Source organism: Thunnus thynnus, chromosome 12 (assembly GCF_963924715.1).
Source record: "Thunnus thynnus chromosome 12, fThuThy2.1, whole genome shotgun sequence".
NCBI lineage: Eukaryota > Metazoa > Chordata > Actinopteri > Scombriformes > Scombridae > Thunnus > Thunnus thynnus.
Window position 1 is genome coordinate 20,579,989 of NC_089528.1, and position 23,587 is coordinate 20,603,575.

A 23,587-nucleotide genomic window follows, 5' to 3' on the forward strand; every position below is an offset into this window, starting at 1 on the left:
CCTGTATAGGTGGCACTTTCTTCTCTTGCTGCCTCCAGAAGAATAAAGAATAATTACCCCCAGTCTTGCAGATGTTTTATACAGCGGAAAAAATACATCTGTTTACTACTGGGTAATTAGATCATCAACTGTCAGTTATTATTTCAGTGACAGGTGGTAACAGAATTTTCTTCTTTATGTAAAAAATATCAGGAAAATTAAAACATTTCAATATAAATCGAATGCAAATCACGCAGAGCTATAGACAGTCATAAACTTGAGATTTGATTTGGATTTAACTTTGGATTTAAATGCTTGACAAAACTTCATACTTGACTTGGACCCAACTGTTTCAACTTACTTGAGACAGTTATCTGAGTTGTCTTGTAATTCATCTTCGAAAAAGGCAGTGGTTGCAAGCATTTTTTGATTTAATGATTAAATAATTACCTTTGTGAGACGAACTAACTAACTAACTAACGTTAGCTGAGTGGTGCAGAGAATTCCAGCAGTAACAAATGAGACCTGCTGACCAACAAACACTGCAGCACTTAAACACCTTAAACCAACTCTGAGGTGAAGAAAATAACTCGGTGCTCAGTCTGTTTAACCTCAAAAACCCTGCACCTGCTCAGCGTCTTGGACAACGATGGCTTTTCCCAGAGCTGATGGTGCAGCAGAGAGGCTGCTCTTCACTGCTGGAGACATAACATTATTAACAACACAGCGGAGCACTCCGCCTTCCCCTCATTTTATTATTTTCATACAGGCAGGAGACTGTAAGATGCTTTCATATCAATTAATTCATTGACGCATGCAGCTAACTTCTTAAAATAAAAAGGCTGTGGACCATTTATCTTAATTGCCAGTTATGTTTCCTATTGTATTCCAGTGGAATAAGGACCAGTGAATGGTTTGGAAAACAGTATACTGGAGCAAAAGACTGAAAATAGTGCTCCCTTTTCTTGGGTCAAATCGATTCGGACACCCAAGAATCAGAATCAAATCGATTCGTGAGATTCCCAGAGATTCACACCCCTAGTGACCAGGTTGTAGATGCCTGAACAGAGTCACTGCCAATGAAAACATGTACTGTAGCCTGCGTAGCTTCCAAGACTGCAATCTGGACAAACACTGCAGCCCAAGGAGCGAGAGAAAGGAGACACAAAAACTCTTGCTTTGACATACAAACACACACACTCTCAACAACTGGGCAGACAACATAAGGCCATTTAAGGCTGGAGGCTTGCCTGGATCAGATGGCAAAACACTTAAAGCTTTTAAAAGCTGGGCTACAAGGAGTGACCACTGTAGCATATTTACAGGCTTAAGTAAAAGCCTGTTTCATTCAGTGTAGCATTCAAGCGCCTGTAAGGGGATACAAAGGGATACACAAACCATCAACTTGTTGCTTTGTTGGTGAATAATTGCTGTAAGTGGTAGTGCTTTGGTGATCAATGCCTTTTTTGTAAACATAAGAGAAAGTGTCTATTTTTATCGAACACATTTTTAATTGACTGTTCACTAAATCCCTCCCCCAAAAAGCAATTGTCCAGTCATAGCTTAGCAACTGTAACTATGCACAGCAGGCTTGCCAAGATTTGGATTTATAGTAAGTATGAAGTAGTAGTAGTGTATGATTTCAGTGTGCGTAGGGCTGTAATAAGAGCAATACTTGGCATTTTGGAGGCCAGTGTATAAATTTGTTGGGGTTTTTTTTTCCTTTTCAAAACCAAAATCGAGATACCAATCAAGTGTGCTGTATCTGTTCTAAAATAAGATGTCTGCAGATGTCTAACTAACTAAACTGCAGATGTTCAACGGACTAACCTAGCCTAGGCCAAGAGTCGGTATATTACAGGGGTTACAGGTTACGCAAAAAAGAGCCCAACTAGCAAATAAACTGTGTGGCAGCCAGTCCTGGATGATCAGAGTGTAGGTAACATTAGTGGCTTTGTCTGCTCTCTGTTGGATTTCGGGTGGTTTACAGTCTTGTCTCACTAGCTGACTACATGTTTCAAGACTCTAAGAAACCTGAGTCCTTGGTTGTTCGCACCTAAGTGTGAAACTCCACCCATTGATCCAGGTTAACAAAACTAGAGATCTCCTGGTGCAGCCTGCTCACAGCAGACACACACAGAACTCAGCAGAGGACGCGAGAGCCTGCCTAAGACTCAATAACAGTTTTCTAGTGCCGGCAGCTACCACAGAAGTCTGCTGGCTGGTTTAACAAGCACAGGAGCCACAAAGCAGAGTTAGCTTGCCGCTAACTCTGTAAGGACTGTACGAAGGAGTGACCTGGGCCCTCTGACCTGCACGACTGGAGCACCGTCTACCCAGCAAAGCCTGCATCCTTCAGCTTTGGAGCCAAACTCTTCTCAGCCTTTCTCATCCATGGATTCACCAGCTAAGAAGCAGAACACCACAAAACATCTCTTTCTCTATGGACTTGATAACAACTGGGCATTGCCTAGCAACATATAGTGAAGCATAGAACGGCTAAGTAAATCAATGTACTGTACATGTATTGATTTGGCTAAAGTTATTCATTGAACTATTGTTGTGATGTTTTGTTCATGGTCAGGTTATTGCATAGCCACACCGCTAGGTTAATGTTAGCATGCTCAACACATGTTACATCCAGTAACTAGGCCTTGCATGCAACTAACCTCTTCCTAAGCTGGCACCATTATCCTACACCAATTGGCCTTGAACAGAGAAGCACACAGTTAAGAGGTTTAAAACCTAGCTTTGCAAACTTTGGTTCAGGCAACTGTGGTTCAAGACACACACAAACACACACACACACACATACACTTGTATATAGGTACACTTTGCTAGATTAATATTGTGTGTTTTGCTCTTTTACCTTTTTGTTAAATAAATGGTTCTGGATATACATGTTGTCTGTTTTAATGTTGCACAAGAATTAGTTTTGCCAACCTCTGCTCTGCAAAGAACTCCAAAATCCTTCAACCTTAACTAGCTATTGATATGGTGATTTTGTTTATGGTTATTAAGTTAATTATTAGTCAAAGTTAATTATTAGTCAAAGTTCCACATTGATAGATTAGTACACTTTGAGACTGAATTGGCTATCTTCTTCCCTGAGTCCAGGGTGGTGCCCCGTTATTATTAATTTGTATTAATAATTTTATTGATTTTAATAATTAATAATTATCATTGATAATTATAAATTATTTCTGATAGCCAAACTTATGGCCAAGGCCCAACACCACTAGTTTGGTGATTTGGTTAGCCCTCATCCTGAAAGTCTAATACATACTGGATGAAGTATGAACAATGAAGCATAAATGTAATGTCTGTCTTTCTTGCAAGCAAAACAATCAAACAAGGTTATGTTAGAACAAATAAACACATTTCTCCTTATCATACTTTTAAGGCTAAGTAGCACTACACTGCAATACAATACGCAATACAAGACTGATGCTGTCTTTTAATTTTCATGTCTTTTACTTCACTTGGATTATCAACTTTTTTGCTTGGCACATGTAGCTTTGTTTTAGCATGACATGTAGCCATCAACTGCATTTGAAGCTCTTTTACTAGCTTCTTGTTTTAAAAAGAGTCAGCCAGGGTTGTAATTCAAAAATGACTAAGAATTCAAATAGTTAATCTGTCACCATTATTGTTGCAAACTGTATATATGCCGTGCTGGAATGGAAAGTTCGATAGGTGCAGCAACAGTAACTAAGGGGGGCGAGGTTTAGTGAACAAGAGCAGAGGTTTAGTGAGCAAGAGCAGACTACAGTAGTGACCATGTGATCAAAAACCAATAACCAAAATAGTAACAGGCATCCCTCCCTTCAATCCCTCCATCCCTCCCTCTGGGAAGAGGGCTATCGCTCCCTCCATCTGCGTGTGTGAGGGGTTGTCCTGGTGTGTCAGTAATGACAATGTCCCAGTGTTCCTCTCTGCCAATTAGCCCGGCCGTAATTACACAGACACATATGGAGCTGTCAATCACCCGGCTCCTCCACACAGGAACTCACCCACCCAGCATGGAGAGTGAGAGAGACAGAGAGACAGTGACAAAGACAGAGAATGAGAGTTTCCAACAGCTAGCTCTATACCGCTCCAAACGACCACACACTGTGCCAATAAGTAGCATGAGGAGTGTTTCGTTCAATTACTCTAACTGTGCGGCAATCCCACAGTTCACAGGAAAATGCCATGAAACATGAAAGCACTAGAGCAGCGCCCTAGCAACCTATGTTTGTTTAGAGCTTCATTTGTGGAGTAGTTACAATTTCCTTATTTACTAAGTTAACACAAATTGAGCCAATGCATTCTCCAGATTGTGGCTAGAACTGTTGTTGATTTAACTAATTGCAGCAAAAGAAGTGGTGTGTTTAATGTAGTAGTAGTAGATGTAGTAAATCCTGTCTTGTAGTGTTATTATTATTATTTGAAACTTGAAGGAAATGGCCTGCTGAAATATTAAGCAAAACAAAACAGCAAACATTCGGCATTATTAAATATGTTTATCTGTCATTGTTATTAAACATCTTTATTAATTCTTCTAGATCTCAATGCAGCTTTTGACACTGTCGACCATACACTTCTCCTTGATCGGTTGACATGCTGGGTGGCATTTCTGGGACTGCCCTTGATTGGTTCCATTCTTACATTTCAAAGAGATGTTTCACTGCTTCCATTGGCAGCTCATCCTCCACACCTGCAAATATTTCACGTGGGGTTCCACAGGGTTCAGTTTTAGGCCCACTTCTTTTCTATCTTTACATGCTCCGATTGGGAAGAATCAACCAAACTCTTTTCACTGCTACATAGATGATACTCAGATCTACCTCTCCCGAATTCCCATAATCAGGCCAATGTCACTTGATTACAAAACTGTCTCCAAGATATTAAAGGCTAGTTGGCTCATAATAATAATATTATAATCATAATTTCCTTCAGTTAAATGAGAACAAGACAGAGATCCTACTCTTGTATGATGTGGCCCCCCACAGCATACTACTGTTACTGCCCAGAACCTCAATCACCTCTCTGTCTACATCAGACCACATGCTAAGAACCTGGGTGTTATATCCACTAGGCAGGTAAAGTCTGTTGTAAGGTCCGGCTTCTTCCAACTCAGAACCATCTCCAAAATTAGGCATTTCTTATCACCCTCTGATTTAGAAAGAGTCATTCATGCACTAATATCATCCAGGCTGGACTACTGTGACTCCTTCTACCTAGGCATCTCTCAGGCTACCATCTCCCAGTTATTAACAAGATCCAAGAAACGAGACCCCATAACCCCTATCCTCGCGTCTTTACACTGGCTCATTTCGGGATAAACTTCAAAATCCTTCTAATTATCTACAAATCTCTCCATGGTCTTGCCCCTACATATATCTCAGAACTTTTCGCCCCTTACAGCACCACCAGACTCCTCAGATCCTCCCACCGTGGCATGTTGGCCTTGCCCCGTTCATGGAAAAAAAAGGCCAGGGACAGGGCTTTTTCTGTAGTGGTTCCTTGGCTCTGGAATAGGCTGCCAGAGGCCATTAGACAGGCTGAGTCTGTTAATGGTTTTAAGATGCTTGACCTTAAGACCCACTTTTATTCTCTGGCTTTTTTTGTTTTTTGTTTTTAGCCTGTTTTTATTTTATCTGATTCCTTGAGTTTTAAACTTGTTTTTATTTTTATCTTGCTTTCATTCCACAACATCTGTTACGCATTTATATGTCTTTATTCTTGTATATATATACATATACACTCACGGGCCACTTCATTAGGTCCACCTGTGCAATCTAATGCAATCCTATACAACAGCTGTGCCATAAATTCTACATTTAAGAAGCTTATACATTTTCAATTGTGTTGACATTGTCAGAAAGGTGATAATTCTACTTTCTGTTTTTTATTGAGGTTGTAGTGGGTGGTGGTGTATTGGAGTGCATTATATTGAATGGTGTTCCTAATATTTTGTCCACTCAATTAACATACACGGGGGGGGGGGCAAAATGTTAGGAACATCTTTCAATATAATGCACTCCAGTACACCACCACCACCAACCACTACGACCTCAATAACAAACAGAAAGTAGAATTATCACCTTCTATATATATAATCTTATATGTATAAGCTCTGTATATGTAATGTTTAAGCTTAATAAAGTAAATAAATGTAGAATTTATGGCACAGCTGTTGTATTGGATTGCATTAGATTGCACAGGTGTACCTGACGTGGCCGGTGAGTGTCTTTGTGAAGCACTTTGGTGCAAAACATATTTGTTTTTAAAGTGCTATATGAATGAAATAAGTATGAGTAAATATGAGTAAAAAGTAGCATGAATATACACTATTTGCTATTTGAGTAACGTGTGCCAAGAACTGCAGTGGTCAGCTGTTTACAGAAATGACTGAGCCTTTTTTAAAATTAGACTCTATATGTTGAACCATTTTTAAAGATTTATGTCTTCAGTAGGAAGGGCTTGGGGCTGAGGGCCACAGACAGGATAAGGAAGTCGGAAAGTATTGGGGGATGGAATAATGTATTATTAGTTTTGGTGTTTTCATAGATTTCTTTTCCTGAAAATGTCTGCTGGGCGTCCCACTTTGCTCTACATGATAGATAAATGTATACTACAGTACAGGTTTACAAAGCATTGGACTTGGCTTAGTTTTGGTTAAAGGCTTACCATCAGTGTATAAAAGCATCGTATGTTTAATTTGTTAAAGGCCACTGCACACTGTGCGATTTTGGGCTGCCTGAGACGAAAGGTGAAAATCATGAGAAAAACGTGGTGAAATCTTTGGTCATCAGTCCACATGGGTGGTCCGCACTGTGAGACACGCACACCAACGGCCAATTTGGAGCTTTGGCAACAGCTTTTGGCACAATTATGACAGTGCTGCTATGCTCCACATTGACAAGCAAAGTGTGACTTTTCGCAAGTGCAATTTTTAAATAAAGTTTAGGGGGAAAACATGCATATTTTCCTTAAGAGTGTAAGGAGCATGCATAGAGTGGTGAATATGGATGATGTGATCTGATGACGTGACTCTGCTTTCACATACTTTTTTCTATTTACATCACTACGATTCACCATATATTCATTGCACAATCTGACATGCCCAAATTGGTATCATGCAGTCTGACACAGATTGTGACCAAGATTTTATTAGAGCCACAGTGTGACTCTCGCACAGTGTGACTCATAATAAACTTACATGGTCATTGTCACACAGTCTAAAGGCACCTTAAGTTTATACTTAAGGTATACTATTTGATACTATCTTATCTTAGAGCTGGGACATTTAACCACAAAAGCACCTGGCTAGTTTGATTTCTAGATCACACATATTGGAATACAAAAGTTGTTTTTGTCATTTGCTCAGTTGTCACTTTTACAGATTTGCAAGGTCTCTTGGGTCCTAAAGCCATTCAATATGTTCTTCGCATCAGAAAAAATAATCACTGGGGAAGCTGAAAAGAATAATGGACACTGCTGACATGTTTGAGATCAATACAGAAAGATCTTTAACAAATGATACTTAAATCTACATTAGCCACTCATCCAGTGGCATTAATTAATCCCTGCTTTCGTGCGTGTGCATAAATGCATTTGAGTCCCAGTTAATAGAGAGTCTGATTTCCCTTGAGCATCTCTAGCAGAACTAAACAAATGAAAGTTTCATACTGAAGTAGATAACATGGCGCTTGAGTTATTTGTCAAGCTTTCAAATTCAGTGAGTTGTCTACGGTTCCAAAACAACTCTGTCCTCATAATTTCTATCCAACAGAGCGCCAGTTATCTGGTAATGATGATGAGCTGACACTTGTATCAACACAAGAGAGAAAGAAGGAGTGAAAAAAAGAGTATTTGTGAATGTATACAAGTGTGACAAGGTGTGTTTGACTGGTTCAGCTTTGCCTTGTCAACCTCAGGAAGGAAGTTGGATGAACAGAGGGGATAATAATGATAACACCCATAGCAATAATATAACAACTTTAATTCAAACTGCACTTTCATAGTTACAGAGTATTTTGCAAGGCAAGCAACAATGAATAATAAAAGACAGAAAAAAGGAAGAAGGGTTGAGCAGAGATGGGGATGAATAGGAATGAGGGATGAGAGGATGGAGAAAGAGAAGGATGAGAAGGAGGTCCAGAGTCCCAGCAGCAAGTCTTACCTCTGGGACGTCTTCTTGTACTTCCGCCTGCCAGAGAGAACAAATATTAAGGATAGTGAGGCATCGATTGAAATGTTAGTCTTGTAATCTATGTTGAATTTATTAGGAATAAAAGACATTGAGCCTCATGCAAGAAACACTCATACAAATAGATTTTATTCCTGGCACATGTTAGTGATTTCAGAGAATTTGTTGTATTCAAAAATGTTCTTAAAATTTTCTCTTATGTGTGAGTAAATCTACAGATCAGTCTGCCTTTCTTCAGATGGTAAAAAACCATTTCACTAAAGAATCAAGATGCCATTATCTGAATGAATTTAGAGTTTAAATATGAAACTAAAAAAAAAAAAATAAAATATATACACTTGACACTGCCCACAAATGGAGCTGAACAGGTAGCCTTATATAGCAATTTAGGGATGTTGATTACGCAAATGATTAAATTTTATGAACTTGCACCAACTCATGCGTAGGTAGCATTCATTGAGTTGAAACAAATGATTTACAACAATTTTGGTGCATCTGACCTTGCGGAAACAAACCTCACAAAAACAAGTAAGGGGTTTAGGATACAATTTTTCTTGCATGAGGGCAAATATAACTCTGATAACAGACATCATCCCAAAAAATAAAAATATACAATGTGTGAATTTATAGAAAATATATGTAAATAAGTTTTTTGGGATAACGTCAGTTGCAGCAGTTATAATATTTAGTTTTCTACACACACAATAAGTTCAATAAAGAATGCAAATGCTAGCAATTACTTATGCAGATGAGGGATTTAAGAGAGGTGTAATAATATGCAAAAAACACCTGCATACACACACACACACACACACACACACACACACACACACACACACACACACCAATCTATCCACCCCTGACATCCCACCTACTTTACTTTTACACACACATACATACACCGGGAGCCTACACATTAAAACACACCTACTATCACTTACCCTAACATTTGGCCTGAAACACACCCACACCTCCATGAAGAGATAACAGCGTGCCTCTAAAAGCTGAATTCATATACACACACACTTAAGGCACTCATAATAGAGAAGTGGAGGGGGGGAAGGATGGACCCAGTGCCGTTCGACTACAGATGTGGATTTAAATTCCAGTCAGGCAGAATTCACAGCACTTAGCTTGATTTGTTTCTCAATCGTTTTCTGTATCAATCTTTCCTGGAGCTCAGTATGAAAGTGCAAGCTAAGGAATTTACTCCATGAAGAAATGTTAAGAGCTCCCTCTAGATTAGTGAGGGAAAAAATCATCTTCACATTAAATCAATCATCTGGGGTCCATCAAGTGATTAAAATTAAATAGACATTAAGTATCACAGTCAGGTGGTTGTTCTAAAGAGTGCTGGGCATTTCAAACAGGGTAAATGGTACATGAAAAAAGAAAAGAATATAGACAACAAAGGCACAAGAGACACAGTAGATAAGGATAACTAACAAAATGGAAACCAGAATCTCTGGGAGAAACAGCAGTATTGATATTTCCTACACTCCTCACCTCCTCTCCTATCCTTTATCCCACCTTTTTGCCCCTTCCCCCCTCTCACTGAGATTGCTTTGCCTCCACATCTGTGTATGTGTCAACAACACAGAGCTTCTTCTAATTAGATGGCTTTAATGCAATGTCCTCAGCATAATGAGGATGTGGGTTGAAAGGGATCATGGAAATTTCATGTATTATTGTAATTATAAAGGTCCCAGTGAAGATATTAAGCACAATCCATGTCAGAGTTATTTTTTGGGGGGGGGGTATTTTTAAATTACTTTTTAAATATCTTGTTTCATGTATTTTATCTTATTTCATTTTTGGCCCAGGCCTCATAAATCAGACGTCAGTGTCATAACGTGGTCATCTGGCCAGCTTGATCCTCCTTGGGCTAAATCTAAGTTGGTCTTCCTTTAAGGGAGCTTTCTATGATGAACTGTTGATCAGGTGATTAAATAATTCATTGATTTCCATTAATCAGTGGGTGACGGAGAGGTCGGTCTGTCCCAGTGATCTAATTTATTAATGGAAATCTATTGGAATCTATTCACCGATGCAAAAACATAAAGGGGCAATTTGTCAGAGGAAAGTGATAAAACACAACATGCTGTTCACGCCTTCATCGGAGGATGTCACCAGGCTTTAGACTACGTCATTGACGGTCGAGCAGAGCGAAAACTGTCCAAAGGAAATGCTTTCTCTGTCTATTCACGGATGATTGGTGCACTCTGTGGAGTATACTGTGCCAGAAAGAGTGCTGCGATAGCCATCCAGCACACACACACACACACACACAAACACACACACACTCACAAAAATCATACAGCTGCCAAATAAATCTCCTAGGACATTGGTTCCCATCCTTTTTCCTTAAGGGAACCCTTTTCTATCATTGAGTAAACTGACAACCCCTAACGAAGTGACAGTGTTTTCCTTATATTTTTATCAACATTTTATTAAATTCTCTATCTGTATTTTATACACAAACACACGCACACACACACATATACATATACATATACATACATATACATTTTTTACTATATACTCAATAGGCTTCTTTCTGACAATTCAATATTTTCTTCTCACTGATGCTTGGCCATTGTTCTATTAGCTCTATGATTGTTTTAATTATATACTTTTTCAATGCAGGACGGGGCTATTTTTTAGTGTGAAGGCTACGTGAATGTAGCTTGTATTTATGTCTTCATCGTTATTATCTATGTGAGGTTTCTAAGAGAAGTTTATCTCTTAAATAACAATCTAAACTTTAAAAAATAACACAGAAATTAATGACATACTGAGATATACTGTATGTTAAAAAAAACAAGTTTTCTTACACCCCTTAAAATCAAAAAGGCCTCGTGACTCCCCCGTGAAGCTTTAGCGACCCCTACTGGGTGCCGGGGCCCCCAGGTTGGGAACCAGTGTCCTACAGCACATACAGTAAATGTCACCAAGCCGCCACATACACACTCAAACACACATCCAATCCATATCATCCGCACGAGCACATACACACGGTCAACCTTTCCCTGTTGCATACACATACATGTACTCTGCACTGACAAGCCCTCTCTATTAAACACACAACGATATACACTGTGTGAACTGTCAACATCTGTGGGGGCTGCCTGTCAGTTGGAGCTCCCTCTCTTCAGATGGAGGCTCTTTGTGAGATTAAAGGCTAATGTGATCCCTGACACGCAACAGGAGCCCTCAGAGCACCCAGCAGACTGCAGCGTAGCCATGATGAAAAAAAAAAAAAAAAGAGGCTCAGGCCCCCGTTACGTTCATCTCACTCACTATCCATCAAATATCCACAAAGACAGATGGTTATGATAGCGTATTTATGACAGTGACCAAATGGAAGAGACAATGAAGTCATCCGAGGAAACTAAATGTGGCAGAGGATGATAGTGAGGGGAACCCACATATTGGGCTTTTGACACAGGAGAGAGAGAAACAGTGGATAATCCTAATCATGGAACAATGGATATATTGTAACATGAAAATAACCAAAAATAAATTACAGGGATTTGAGAGGAGAGGAGAGTGTGAAAAAAGGCTGATTGCTTCACTGCAGAAAATTGTGAACAGCCCCATGCACTGTTTTTTCACTCACTTGTCTGTGGTGCAGGAGGAAACTGCATTTCATTCAGACCTGCAGCAGTTACATTAGTGTGTTGTTTTGTTTTTTTTAAGATGACCCTTCTATACTAACACCGCTGCCCACCCCCCTCGCTGAGTAAGAATGATGAGAACTAAAAATGGATAAAAGACAATTCCCACTTCAACTTGCATGTACAGCGTGTCAGGCTTTCTTCGGTCATAGAGGTGTTGATTGGTTACTGGATGTGAGAAAGTAATATTATAGTGGTGGGGTTTAAAATAAACTTAAATGGGGAAAATGTAAAATGTGAAGCTCTTATTCATAGAGGAATAACATGGGTGTATAGCAGGTGAACACAGGTAAAATACTGCAACTGAGGAGATGAAGAAGGAAAACGAAAAAGCAAAAGCCTCACTGACTCACCCAAAAATACAACCATTCAATCATTTAAGTCCAAATTCATTGTCTTCCAATTTTACAACAGGTGTTTACTGCACGTTTCACCAAACAGGCCATAAGCAAATAAAGGCATCAGCATCTGGTTTGTCATAAGAATACCGCTACACTGCCATAATTTCCCTGTCTCTTTAAAAAAATTCTGCTGCACTGAAGTAAGAAAAGTACTTAAAGTGACTTAAATAAGCATATTTTTCTGCATCAAGGCTACAAGTGAGAACACTCGTCCTTGCTCACTCCTCCATGGTTAACACTTCTTCAGCTTTAATGTGCATTCCTTTTCCTCCCTCCTGTCCGATAAGGTAAACAAAACATTCAGAGTTGTTTAATGGAAGGAGTTCAAAGGTGTTTGGCTTGAGACATTCCTAGCTCTCTATCTATTTTTCTCTCTTCTTTATATTTTCACTCTTTTATCAGTCTATCCTTGGTGAACAAAGCCAGGCTTTTATTATGACACACAAGCTCTTTCTTGTATCCTTGCTGCATGTTTCTTTTGTAAATCAGAATTTATCGTATTTATCTTATTTTAAGCTATTTAAGATCAATTATGACATGATAAATTCACACATGATTATTAACAGCTTAAGTTATACACTTATGCCACTCATGCAGAGGCACTCACACACACAACATTGTTCCACAAACTTGTTGAAAACAGTAAAAGTGGATATACTCACAATCCCCGGAGCCTGAGCCAAATCTTTTCAATTTGTTCTGGCTGGAGGTACTTCAGGGCCGTGCTTTCAAACTCCTCGATCTCTTTGGTGGGTGACTCCATGTCAAAGACTCACAGGGTTCCAGATGTGCCAACAGGAGATCACACAAAAAAAAAAGTTTAATCCCTCTTAAATCTGAGTGGCGAGGAAGACGCAACACCGAGCAGAGAGAGTTTGCGATATGGTGGAACCCAGGACGTGACAGAGGTTTCCTCTCTCTTCACATTTGCACCCACAGCTGCGACAAACCCTCCGTCATCCTTCCCTTTTTTCCTTTCTTTTCTCTCCTTTCTCTTGTTTATGTGAGAGTGTGTGTGACTGAAACTCAGTAACACTCAGCGTGCAGTGCAGTGCTCAAGTGGCTGTGACAGTCGTGAAACAGCCCTGCTGTACCTCTTTCCTATCTCCCTCTCTGTCTCTCTCATTCGTTCACTTCTCTCCTGTGTGAGCACAGGGGTCCTGAAGCCGTGCCATGCTCTCCCAGCAACAACGGGATGCAGACGGCAGGGCAGCGCAATCCGGGATTAACACTCACTGCCGAGCTCTCCACACAAGAGGGAGGGAGGAGAAACACCACCAGTCAAAGAGAGGGAGGAGTCTGGTTGATAATGAGAAACCATGTTATGCTTCATCCACTGGAAACCAGAGGAAGAGAGGGAGGAAAATGAGTGGGGAAGGAGAGAAACAGGAATGAGAGATATTTAGGAAACAGATGATGAAGGTATGAATGCCCTGGATTACAATAATACATTTATGGTTGAAGATGAGATTAAACCGAAAGGGCCTTTCCTCAACAATGACACAGCGTTTTCTTTTCTTTTTTACCCTCTAATACATAGATACTTTTACATGCAGTTGCTTATTTCATCAGGAAGATAAATGTCAATGTTTAAAGTGATGAAAACCTTCACTGCAAATGCTTCAGATCTGCAATGTAGATAATACATTTGTTGTACAACATATCAAATGTCAAGCCAGGCAGGATTAAATAGCGTGCAGACAGTGCATTGACACTGATTTAACTGAGATTACACTGATCCATTGAGAGCATTCAGGCCATTCCATATTCAATCCCCACCAAATACGAGCATTGTAATACATTAAAATGTATTCTTCTTTCTTTTCCTCTCTCTCACTACATATACCGTACCAGTCAAAAGTTTGGACACACCTTCCCATTCACTGTAACACACCACAGCGTCCAGATGCTACATTGCTGTCCTCTGTGGTTTTATGGGCAAAAATGTCCTTTCCAATTCATTTGAGATTTGCAGATAATGTGGCAGTTAGCAGGGCAGTATCAAATTCGAGACAGTTTTATGATACTCACAGCCATATAAGCCATCAGGACACACTGGTTTCTGCATATATTATGTGTTATATTCCATCTACCATAAAAGCTGCATCAGTAATTGCATAATTACACAAATGTAGCTGCTGAGTACTCTATTTTTCTGCTTTCTTTTTCAGTCAATATATTTTCTTTCCATTACATTTTCCCACATCTTTCACTGATAGTGACTTCAAAATCTTAGGCTTCCTGTCACTCTGCCTGACAAGAGATATTACATTATATAAATATATGTGTTTGTATATATATATAAACTGAAATATATTCTATTAAAAACTTTTTTTAAGTTTCTCCTTGTTCCCCTCCTCTTTAGCTAACTCATACCTCACTGAACGTCTAGTAAAGACCCACAAGAACATACAGCTTCTCATTTTTCTGCAAGTCCAAAACTTGCACGGATGACTCAACCCAGAGCGCCCCTCCTTTCTCCAAGCCCCCTACCATACTCTCAGGTCTTTCAATTACTTGATGCAGGATGCAGAGATAATGCCAGGGCGCCACCTCAAAGAGGCTCCTGCTTTCATCTGCTGAGATGGGTTCTCCGTGAGGAGGGAGGAGAGAGGTTTGCCTGAGTGCCATGAAGCCTGCTGATGTTCTCTTCAAAGGCGCACTTGTCTCTTTCTCCCTCCCTGTCTTCAGCTTTCAGTTTCTTTCTCTTTCTGGCTGCCTTTCTTCAATGCACTCTTCATCATTGTTTTTTCCCCCCCTATTTTGTGGAGGTATGGCCCCCAGGAGAGCAAAAGCCACAGCCAGAGTCGACAGGTCAACTTGAGGGGAAACCAAAACAGTAACTTCACATTTCACTGCTTGCTGTTCACAGCTTTACACCCCAGGGACTTGATGTACCATGTCATCATCTGTAAGTGTGACACCGCACAAGGTCGAGCCTGGTGAGAAAGGTTCTGTCAAAAACACTGCAAGGACTAGGAAGGTCAATTTCAGCTGCATTGCACTCAGAATCGAGTGTTGACACAAAAAAAGTTAAAGTGCATAGTGCTGTGAAGAAGTTTACACAGTCCACACTGACCTCCACGTTAAACTTCCTGCACTGGCACTGGATGTTGGCGTTGGACTCATCCCCATCTGTACTTGTTAAATATTATCTAATTAAGTAAGTAATATCCATTGAGAGAATGATGATAATAGATCAGTCATTGCCTCTGAAGTGGATCTCTCCGTGACATTTGATTGACATTGACATCTTTCATTAAAAGATACGTAATTACCTCAGAATACTAGGCTCTAATATTGTACTTGAGGGTTAAAGTGAAAACATTTATAACATCCTACGTTCACAGGGGGGAAAAAAAAGCTCTCCGATGCATAAAATAGCAGGATCAAGAATGCAGCCGTGTTGAGGGAGATGGGGCCTGGAGCCTTTGCACCCAAGGAATCTCACAGAATACTTTAATTACATTGCCAGCTGATGAATGAGACACCTTGCAGGGAGAAAAGCACAACTGTAGTAATGTGGCTTATTTGGACCACTGGATTGGGCACAAGACAACAATGTTGAGCATGTGATGAAATATTAGGAATACACAGAGGTCTTTTGCTTGTTTCTCATTTACAAATTACACGTTGCTGTTGCCAGGGAATCTGACCGTGAAAATTGAGAGTAATTAGCCATCTGAGGGGGATATTAAGCATACAAAATTCATCACATGGTCACATTTTAAAACAGAGCTCATAGGAGGAGAAAAAAATACAGCAAAATGTGAATAAAAGCTTTGCCTTAAGGGGGACTACACAACAATAATGTATGTCTGAATGAGTGATTATGAAATAGACTGGAGTTTACACATGTTGCCAACATTTTACTCAATTTCAAGACCGATGAAGCAACACAAGAGGCAAAACTGATTGTGTCCCTTCAGATAATGATAATCAAAATATGTCCTGGATTAATTACTATCACAGCAACTGTTAATAAAAAAACACCTAATGAATCAAGTCTTATGAAAATGAATTATTCGTATGACTATGACAGAGGGACTTGCTGGAAATTACACTCTGCTAAGGTATTCTTGTCACTGTGCTCAGGCACCCTCAAAGCTCACACACTGAAATCAAGACATTAACAGGCCCGGCCATTTGGAGGTACATGAAAAATTCAGATCTCATTTAAATTTCCGAGCAAGTCGATAAGGACATCTATGCATCAAAATAGCAATCGCCTTAGCAGTAATGACCACATTTTGGTGAAGACCATCTATCACAAAATATGATTTCCCCATCTATACTTCATTTCTCTTTTTGTATTGGATGTAGTGGAGATGGGAGGATGGGTGGGAGAAATTGAGGGCACCCGCCCATAAAGCTATATTTATTTGCAGTGATGGAGGTGGAAAAATACCCCAGAGAAGACACTTCCTATTACTTCATCCCCAGAGAGATATTCCTACAGGTCAAAGGTGATGCATCCAAAGCCAAACCGAGGACCAAGGTGAGGGGAAAAGCAATCATACTTGAATATTTGAGTAGCGTGGAGGCAGTTTGCATCTGTGTAGCCCTTCTTTTATACATCTGTGGTTACAGAGGTCCAACTGTTGATGCAAAATGATTCCCTCTGACCCTTAATTGAGATTTTGTTAGTATTATGATTATTTTCTGGCATTTATGTTGGACTGAAGTATATGTTATCTAACCACAGGGAAGACAAAGTCCAGCCTGCACAGTATTTATATTCACTGACCTGTGACATCAAAGCGTTAAGTGACCTATGGGACAGAAAGACCTCACAGCAACAGAGGCCTGATATACCAACGGCTTACCAAGTGCTTATTTATGGCTAATATGTTAGCAAGCAACTGCCTCCTTACACTAATACTACTTCAGCAGATGCAGAGCAACAGGAGTATCTAATTGGAGTCATGTTTATGTATGTTATGTATGTTTATTTTGTCATCTTTAAGCTCTATATTTTTGCCTACAAATACTCTGGCTTGCTAAATGCTAAACTGTCTACTATTTAGGTGGAGTGTAGTAAGTTGTCTGAGCTTGTTAGTTTGAGATGCCACCTACAGTTTCAGGAGAGCGTAAGTGAGAGCTGTAGGGAGGCAACTATGTAGTCTAAATGCAGACTGGATAACCCCATGCTAAAAGCAGCTTAGAGGTGTAAATAGCTGCAGGCTTGGGTGTTGCTTTTCATTAGGATTGGAAGTACTAAAGGTCCTGACACAAAACATTAGCTATTTGAGTCACTGTCAATATCAATAATATCACTTAAAGTACCCCTCCACTCAAAAATGTGCTTTGTTTTTGTTACTTCACTTGGATGTTTGAGCTTCATTGTGCAGAATGATGTAGCCTTTGCTCAGAGTTTGACCCTAGATGACTGTTTTCACATTAATCTGCTGAGGGAGGAATGTTTTTTTTTTAGCTCATATTAAATCTGAGTTTAAGACTGTATTTACAAGCAGGATTTGTGACATTCCAACTAGTTTGGAGCCAATCATGGTCAAGTGTAATGTGGAAACTTGGACTTGTGTCCAGCAGTTAAACTTTTGAAATGAAAGATAGTTGCATATTCATAGATTCTGGATTATTCAATGAGGGATAAGAGATAGATTGTATGTATATATATATATATATATATATATATATATATATATATATATATATATATACATATGTTTTATATGAAACATGTCTGAAGGGGTATCTTTTTAATGGTCTTCAATTCTTATATGACTATCAGACAGGTGAAATTGTTGTAGTGCCATCAGTAATATTTGTTCATACCATCATTTAGATGGTCAGTTTACATGTATTGTCTTCAACAGTCATTCAAAGGCTAGTTTTCATGAGTATAAAGTGCTCATGTCTACATGATACTTACTCTGTCTCGTATCTCTGTCGTAAGCAAATTATGGCTCTCATGCAATATGGCCCATGATAGATGGCAATTTTCTGTTCAAGAGTTCACCTCAGGGTCAAGGCTCAGCAACACCACGCTCTCTGTAACTCACACAACTAAACATGATAAACATCCCGGTAAATTTATGCTGCACAAACAAAATACCGCCCCCCCAAAGTGCCTCCCAGCCTGTAACTCCTCTGATCCTATTACTATATTAACTTGACAATAAGATGGATGCAAAGCAGTGGCAAAGCCTACAAAGAGCGGACTATTCATGTCATGGGTGACCAGTTTGCAATTCAGGTAGTGTATTTAAAGGTTGCTACATGGGCAAAGTGAATACACTGTTATTGAGTGAGGTCAGGAGGTAGGAGGTAAAGGTGAGGGCAGATACAAAGAAATTCCCTTAATGGATTTTCTGCCTGTTTGTGAATGCCATTAAATAAAATGGACTGATCTTATCACGGCAGAGTTCAAACTAAAGACACTTGAAAAAGCATGTCATTTTAAAATAAAGATATTATAAATCACAGTATTTACACAGTATTTTAGTCTTCAGTGAGCTTCGCTAAGACATTGAAAATCGATTTTTATTTCTCAAATGAAATATGTGCTTCTATTCATCACACTTGTAAATAATAATTAACTACACACTCATAATTGATTAAATCCAGGGTGGAGAAACCCCCAATGTGCCTCTGTTGATCTATACTTCAATCAATAACCAAGTTATTTTTATTAGTGAAAAATTACAGGCTGCACACAAGGGAATAGACATGTTTATCAAAGCAAAGGTTGGAAGCTTTTATATAACCCCAAACAGCATTTACAGTATATACTGTATGTATAACAAACCTACAGTAAGGAGAGTTCAGATTTTGGACAACTGCAGATAAATACATCAGTAGAGGATTGGCACAGTTACAATTTTGCTTCCTGTTGCTGGAAACAGTGTTCATTCTTATATAGTATATAGCATAGTGTGTAAAAGCCTCATCTAGAGTTATGTGGCGTCGTGTGGCAGACAGCAGTGATACAGCTCTTTAACATCATAACTGTAAGGTCACGCCTCAATCATTTTGATGAACAGCTCTGCCATTTGTCCATGTGCTTCCAGTCACACTGGCTGGCGGAGGCTCATTAGCCTGCTAGTGGGGCTAGTGAAGGAGGTTGTTGCTGTACAGGGGATGTCAGTGGGGGTCTGTGAACCTGCAGCCGCAGCCAAAGAAGAGGTCAGCCTCTGAAACCATAGGCTGCCACGAAAGAGACAGTTGCCTTAATCAACTGCAAAGTTCACAGCTACACACGGGATCCAATTAACCGGCAGATAAATCACACTGATGACCATAGAGCTGAGTTTGTCTGAGTTTGAGCCTCGTGTGCATGAATGTTTGAGTGTTTTAAGTGTGCTAGCTTTGATGCTACTGTGTGCAGCTATGTTTAAGATGACAAAGGAATAAATTGCTATTTTTGTGGTGAATGAAAACATGCAAATTTACAAGGGTATTAAGATGCATTAGTCACTGAAAATTAGCAACACATACGATTATATTGTCAGTTGTCACTGTTTGCTAAGCTACTTGTCACTTTTTTTCTGTTCAACAGACACATTTTTGTTTTTGACAGACACCTTTATATTCTCTCTGGCATACTATCAAGCTGTTTTATAAAATAAATCTTATGTGGTGGCACATTATTAATATATTTTTCATTATTTTTTCAGCAATTTCCCCTCAATCCTTACTTAGTTATCATGCATTAATTACCCATTTTATATGTTGAAGCTTTCCACTAATACCCTTGTGATTAAACTGGGACTGTTCCAAATTATATTATGTTTGTTATAGTATTACATTACATATTTATCATACATTTACAACTGCAAGTTTTACTCTACTCAAATGGTTATTTAAAACGTTGTTACGCATCTACAGGTCCCTCATCAGCATCAAATCACAATGGGACATTCACTTGTATACAACAGCAATTAGTTTCTAATTAAAAGGTCATTTTAACTAATTAGTAATAACTTATCCCTCACACAAAACATTTCCGTTCCTCTTCTCTTGGGACCAGAATGAAATCACCCTAATGGCTTTTTGTGCTTTCTGTGTTTTACCCCTTTAAAGGCTGGCTGGAAGTTTGGCTTTCACGGCAGAGCTGTAAATGGAAACTAAAACCAGTCAATCGATCAAACTGCCTGTCAGATGAGAGGCAAGTGTTGATTGAAATGATGGTGAAGATACTGCATCATAATCACATGATCCTCTAAATCGTCTGCTTCATCAGTAAGCAGAATGGAGACAATTTAAAAATACATTTACATGTTCAGCGTATAACTAAAAATGTAAGTTAGTCACTGTTAACGCGTCCTATCATATATAAATTGAAATTGGTTGAGTGAAGTGATTAGTACACAAATTATAGTACTACTTCTTGTTATAATAAGACGTAAAATATTGGAATTTACAACAAAGCAACTTGTAAATTAACAATAGTGACAAGCAACTGGCAGTAGTGACACTGCATAAATAGCAAGCAGGTTACTAGTAGCAAACTGGGACTGCTTGTGGATTGTAGTAAACAACAGTCTGTCATACACAACTCCATTCAAGAAAATCTTGGTTTCACCTTCTGCATGAAGGCACCATATAGCCCATTCAATAGCTATCCAGTGCTTTAAAATGCATAAGGCGCCCCTAATGAGCTGAAACAACAGCATGACTCCAGCTGCAGAGATGAGTCAGCATGTTTATACACTATGGCTCCATATTGTTTTCTGTCCCTCACTGTGTGACTAAGCATGCACTCAACTGTATTGTACCGGCAGCTGTAATCCTAAAACAAATTCAGCAGCTGCTATGTATCTGAAGTATTAGGCAGCCATTCAGCTGAACCGAAAATGGACAGAAAAAAAGGTAAAAAGATACTTAAGCAGCTTTGATAAATAAAGAATAACTGGAAAGCAGATACACACATTAGATTAGCCATTTAGAGGAGAAAAGGAGGAAGGAAAATGGACATTGGCGTTTAATCAAATGGTGCGACTCAATTCTTCTAAATTTCATCATATTCACCTAGAGCACTGCTGACTTTTACCTTCATTCAACCCCAGTTCATGACAGTCAATAGCTGCTGTCCTTTAACTCACTCACTCCCTTCCTGACTGCTGCTGATCATGTGAACCCTCTCCATCCTCCAATAAAATCTAATTATCATCGCCTGGGGGATAACAGCCAGCTCTGGCCTCGGAGGTGACACAGTAGTTACATCATTTTATGGATTACTGCTAGTTCCCGGCTCATTTAATCACCCTGTACCACAATCTTGCCATTTGTCATTCAGTTGTAGATCCCCGCAACTCCCTGTTGATTTGCCCTCTATTAACCACTGTTGGCCTGGCTGAAGACATCCCCTGACCTCAGTGGGATTTTCCCAGACAAAGACTTAAGGAAAATAGCAGTCAAATAAGCCCTTTTCTATAGGCAACATTTGCTCGTAGTTTCCAGAACTCACCAGCTTGTACTCATTTTTTACAAGTCAAAAGACTTGAACAAACAAAAACTGGCAGGTGGGGTATTTTTTAGTGTGTTACCTTTATTTAAACTGTTAGTGCTACTGAAATGAATCATTCTCTTTCACGCCAAAAGACAGTTATGCAAAATGTTCAGCCTCAGCCAAAGATTTGGCAGCATTTGGCATTTGTGCTTGGCATTTCTTCCCCACCTTGCTATGTCTTAATATATGCCACTGAAATAAGTCACTGTCTCTGTGAGCGTATGAACTGTTTCCTCTATGAAAGGTGAGAGTGCTTTTAGCTGCCCTGCACTGGCTATGTTTTTCTTTAAAATCTAGGCTGTAGCTTTTAAATGAAGGAACAGGATGTGTCCAGTCAAGTGGAAAACTTTCTCCTTGTCACCACACTACTCTGGAAAAAAAAAGGACTTGTGTCCAGGGGGAGACTATGGCAGAGAACAACAGCACTGTAATTTGAGATAGCATAGAGAAGCACCAGAGAAGAGGCATGTGTTTACTGCAGTGAGACTTGGAACGTAGGAAGAAAAACAAAATGAGTTAAACATGGGATTCCCACAATCTCTTACCACCTTATGCATTGCTACAGAAACAACAGAAACAACAAGAAAAAACACTCTTTCCAAATCCACTTGCCATAACTCCTTGTCTATTTTGCATACAATCAAAAGCTTGCTATCGCATACTGGGTGAATTTTTAGTATCGTCTGACAAATGCTCACTTCTCGCCACCTGCGGCATTTGTAACAGTCTCCGGAGCCATCAAGGTTAATTGGAATCAGGTGTTAAAAGACGTTCAATATTCTAAAAGTGACAACGAATTATGTTAATGGTGGTTTGAAGTCCTTGTTATCAAGGTGGAATCAATCATGCCCACGTCCCTTGAGGTCAGCAGCCATACATAACAATTAGCACTGAGAATGTGTATGTATGTGCGCGTTTATGCATGCATGTGCGTGTATCAAGAAAGCTAAATGTCAGACAGAAGATTATCCTCTCCATCGAAAGCAAGCAGAGGTTCTACTTCAAATCTTGCCAACTTGATAATCAAAGTCACATTAATCAGCGTCCAAAAATACAAAATGATTGCACAATGCAGATTGTATGCGTTGCCTTGTTTCCTCCCACTTGAAAAAGGTATCGACAGTATGCAAATTACACCTGTATTAATATGTATGTCTAGTATGTATAGACCTGGACTCAAGTATCAATGTCACACTGCTGCTTGACATATAGTAGGATTCACTCCATGATAATTAACAAATAAAACACTTTAACTTTTATTTTTCTTTATCGCTGAAGCAGCATGACAACAGCAAACCTGATTGCAGTTTTCTCTGTGGCATCTGGTTCATCTGATGCAGGAAGATCGTCAGCCAGAATCTCCTCAGGACTTCGGGGGTCATTCAGGGGGGCCTTCTGCTCTTTGCCTTTGATCCCCATCCCTGCCGTGATGGCGTTCCACAAAGCACTCTGGGACTTTGAGCCTGCAAAAAAAGAAAACAAACAAAAGAGAAGCCTCAGTGTTGTTACATTTATTTTGTATGGTGCCATAAAAGAAGCTTTTATTTGTTTTCCAGGTGGTGGTTTGTATACGTTATTGAACAATAAACAGAGTTCTAGTATCTCCACTGAATGTGCAGTACATGGCTTTCAGGAGCTCAGTAAGAGAGACCTGAGTGCCTTTGTAATGCTGCCCCCATGTGGGTGCATGCCGTCAATGCTAGTTTTTTTTGCACATGATACACAGAAGTGATGGCTGGGTTCAGATGATCGGGTTTTATCAGCCTTAAATCAGCTCATAAACCATTTTACAGAGATGTTAAGGTGTCACATGAAGTTAAGAAGTCATAGGTTAGTTTTCTATGTTTAAGACAATGGAAAG

General features: G+C 39.5%; 1 protein-coding gene across 3 annotated transcripts in view; it reads right to left on the minus strand.

Annotated features, from left to right (window-relative positions):
* The window catches only part of pde1cb (phosphodiesterase 1C, calmodulin-dependent b), a 109,154-nt gene that overhangs the window by 57,147 nt on the left and 28,420 nt on the right, over nucleotides 1–23,587 (minus strand). For 2 of the 3 annotated variants that reach the window (XM_067606223.1, XM_067606222.1), the window contains exon 3: nucleotides 23,024–23,189. In XM_067606223.1, coding sequence (XP_067462324.1) covers nucleotides 23,024–23,189 — 166 coding nt within the window. Of the gene's footprint in view, nucleotides 1–8,149; nucleotides 8,177–12,916; nucleotides 14,489–23,023; nucleotides 23,190–23,587 lie in introns of those variants that run through there. The other variant, XM_067606224.1, reaches the window with a different exon arrangement.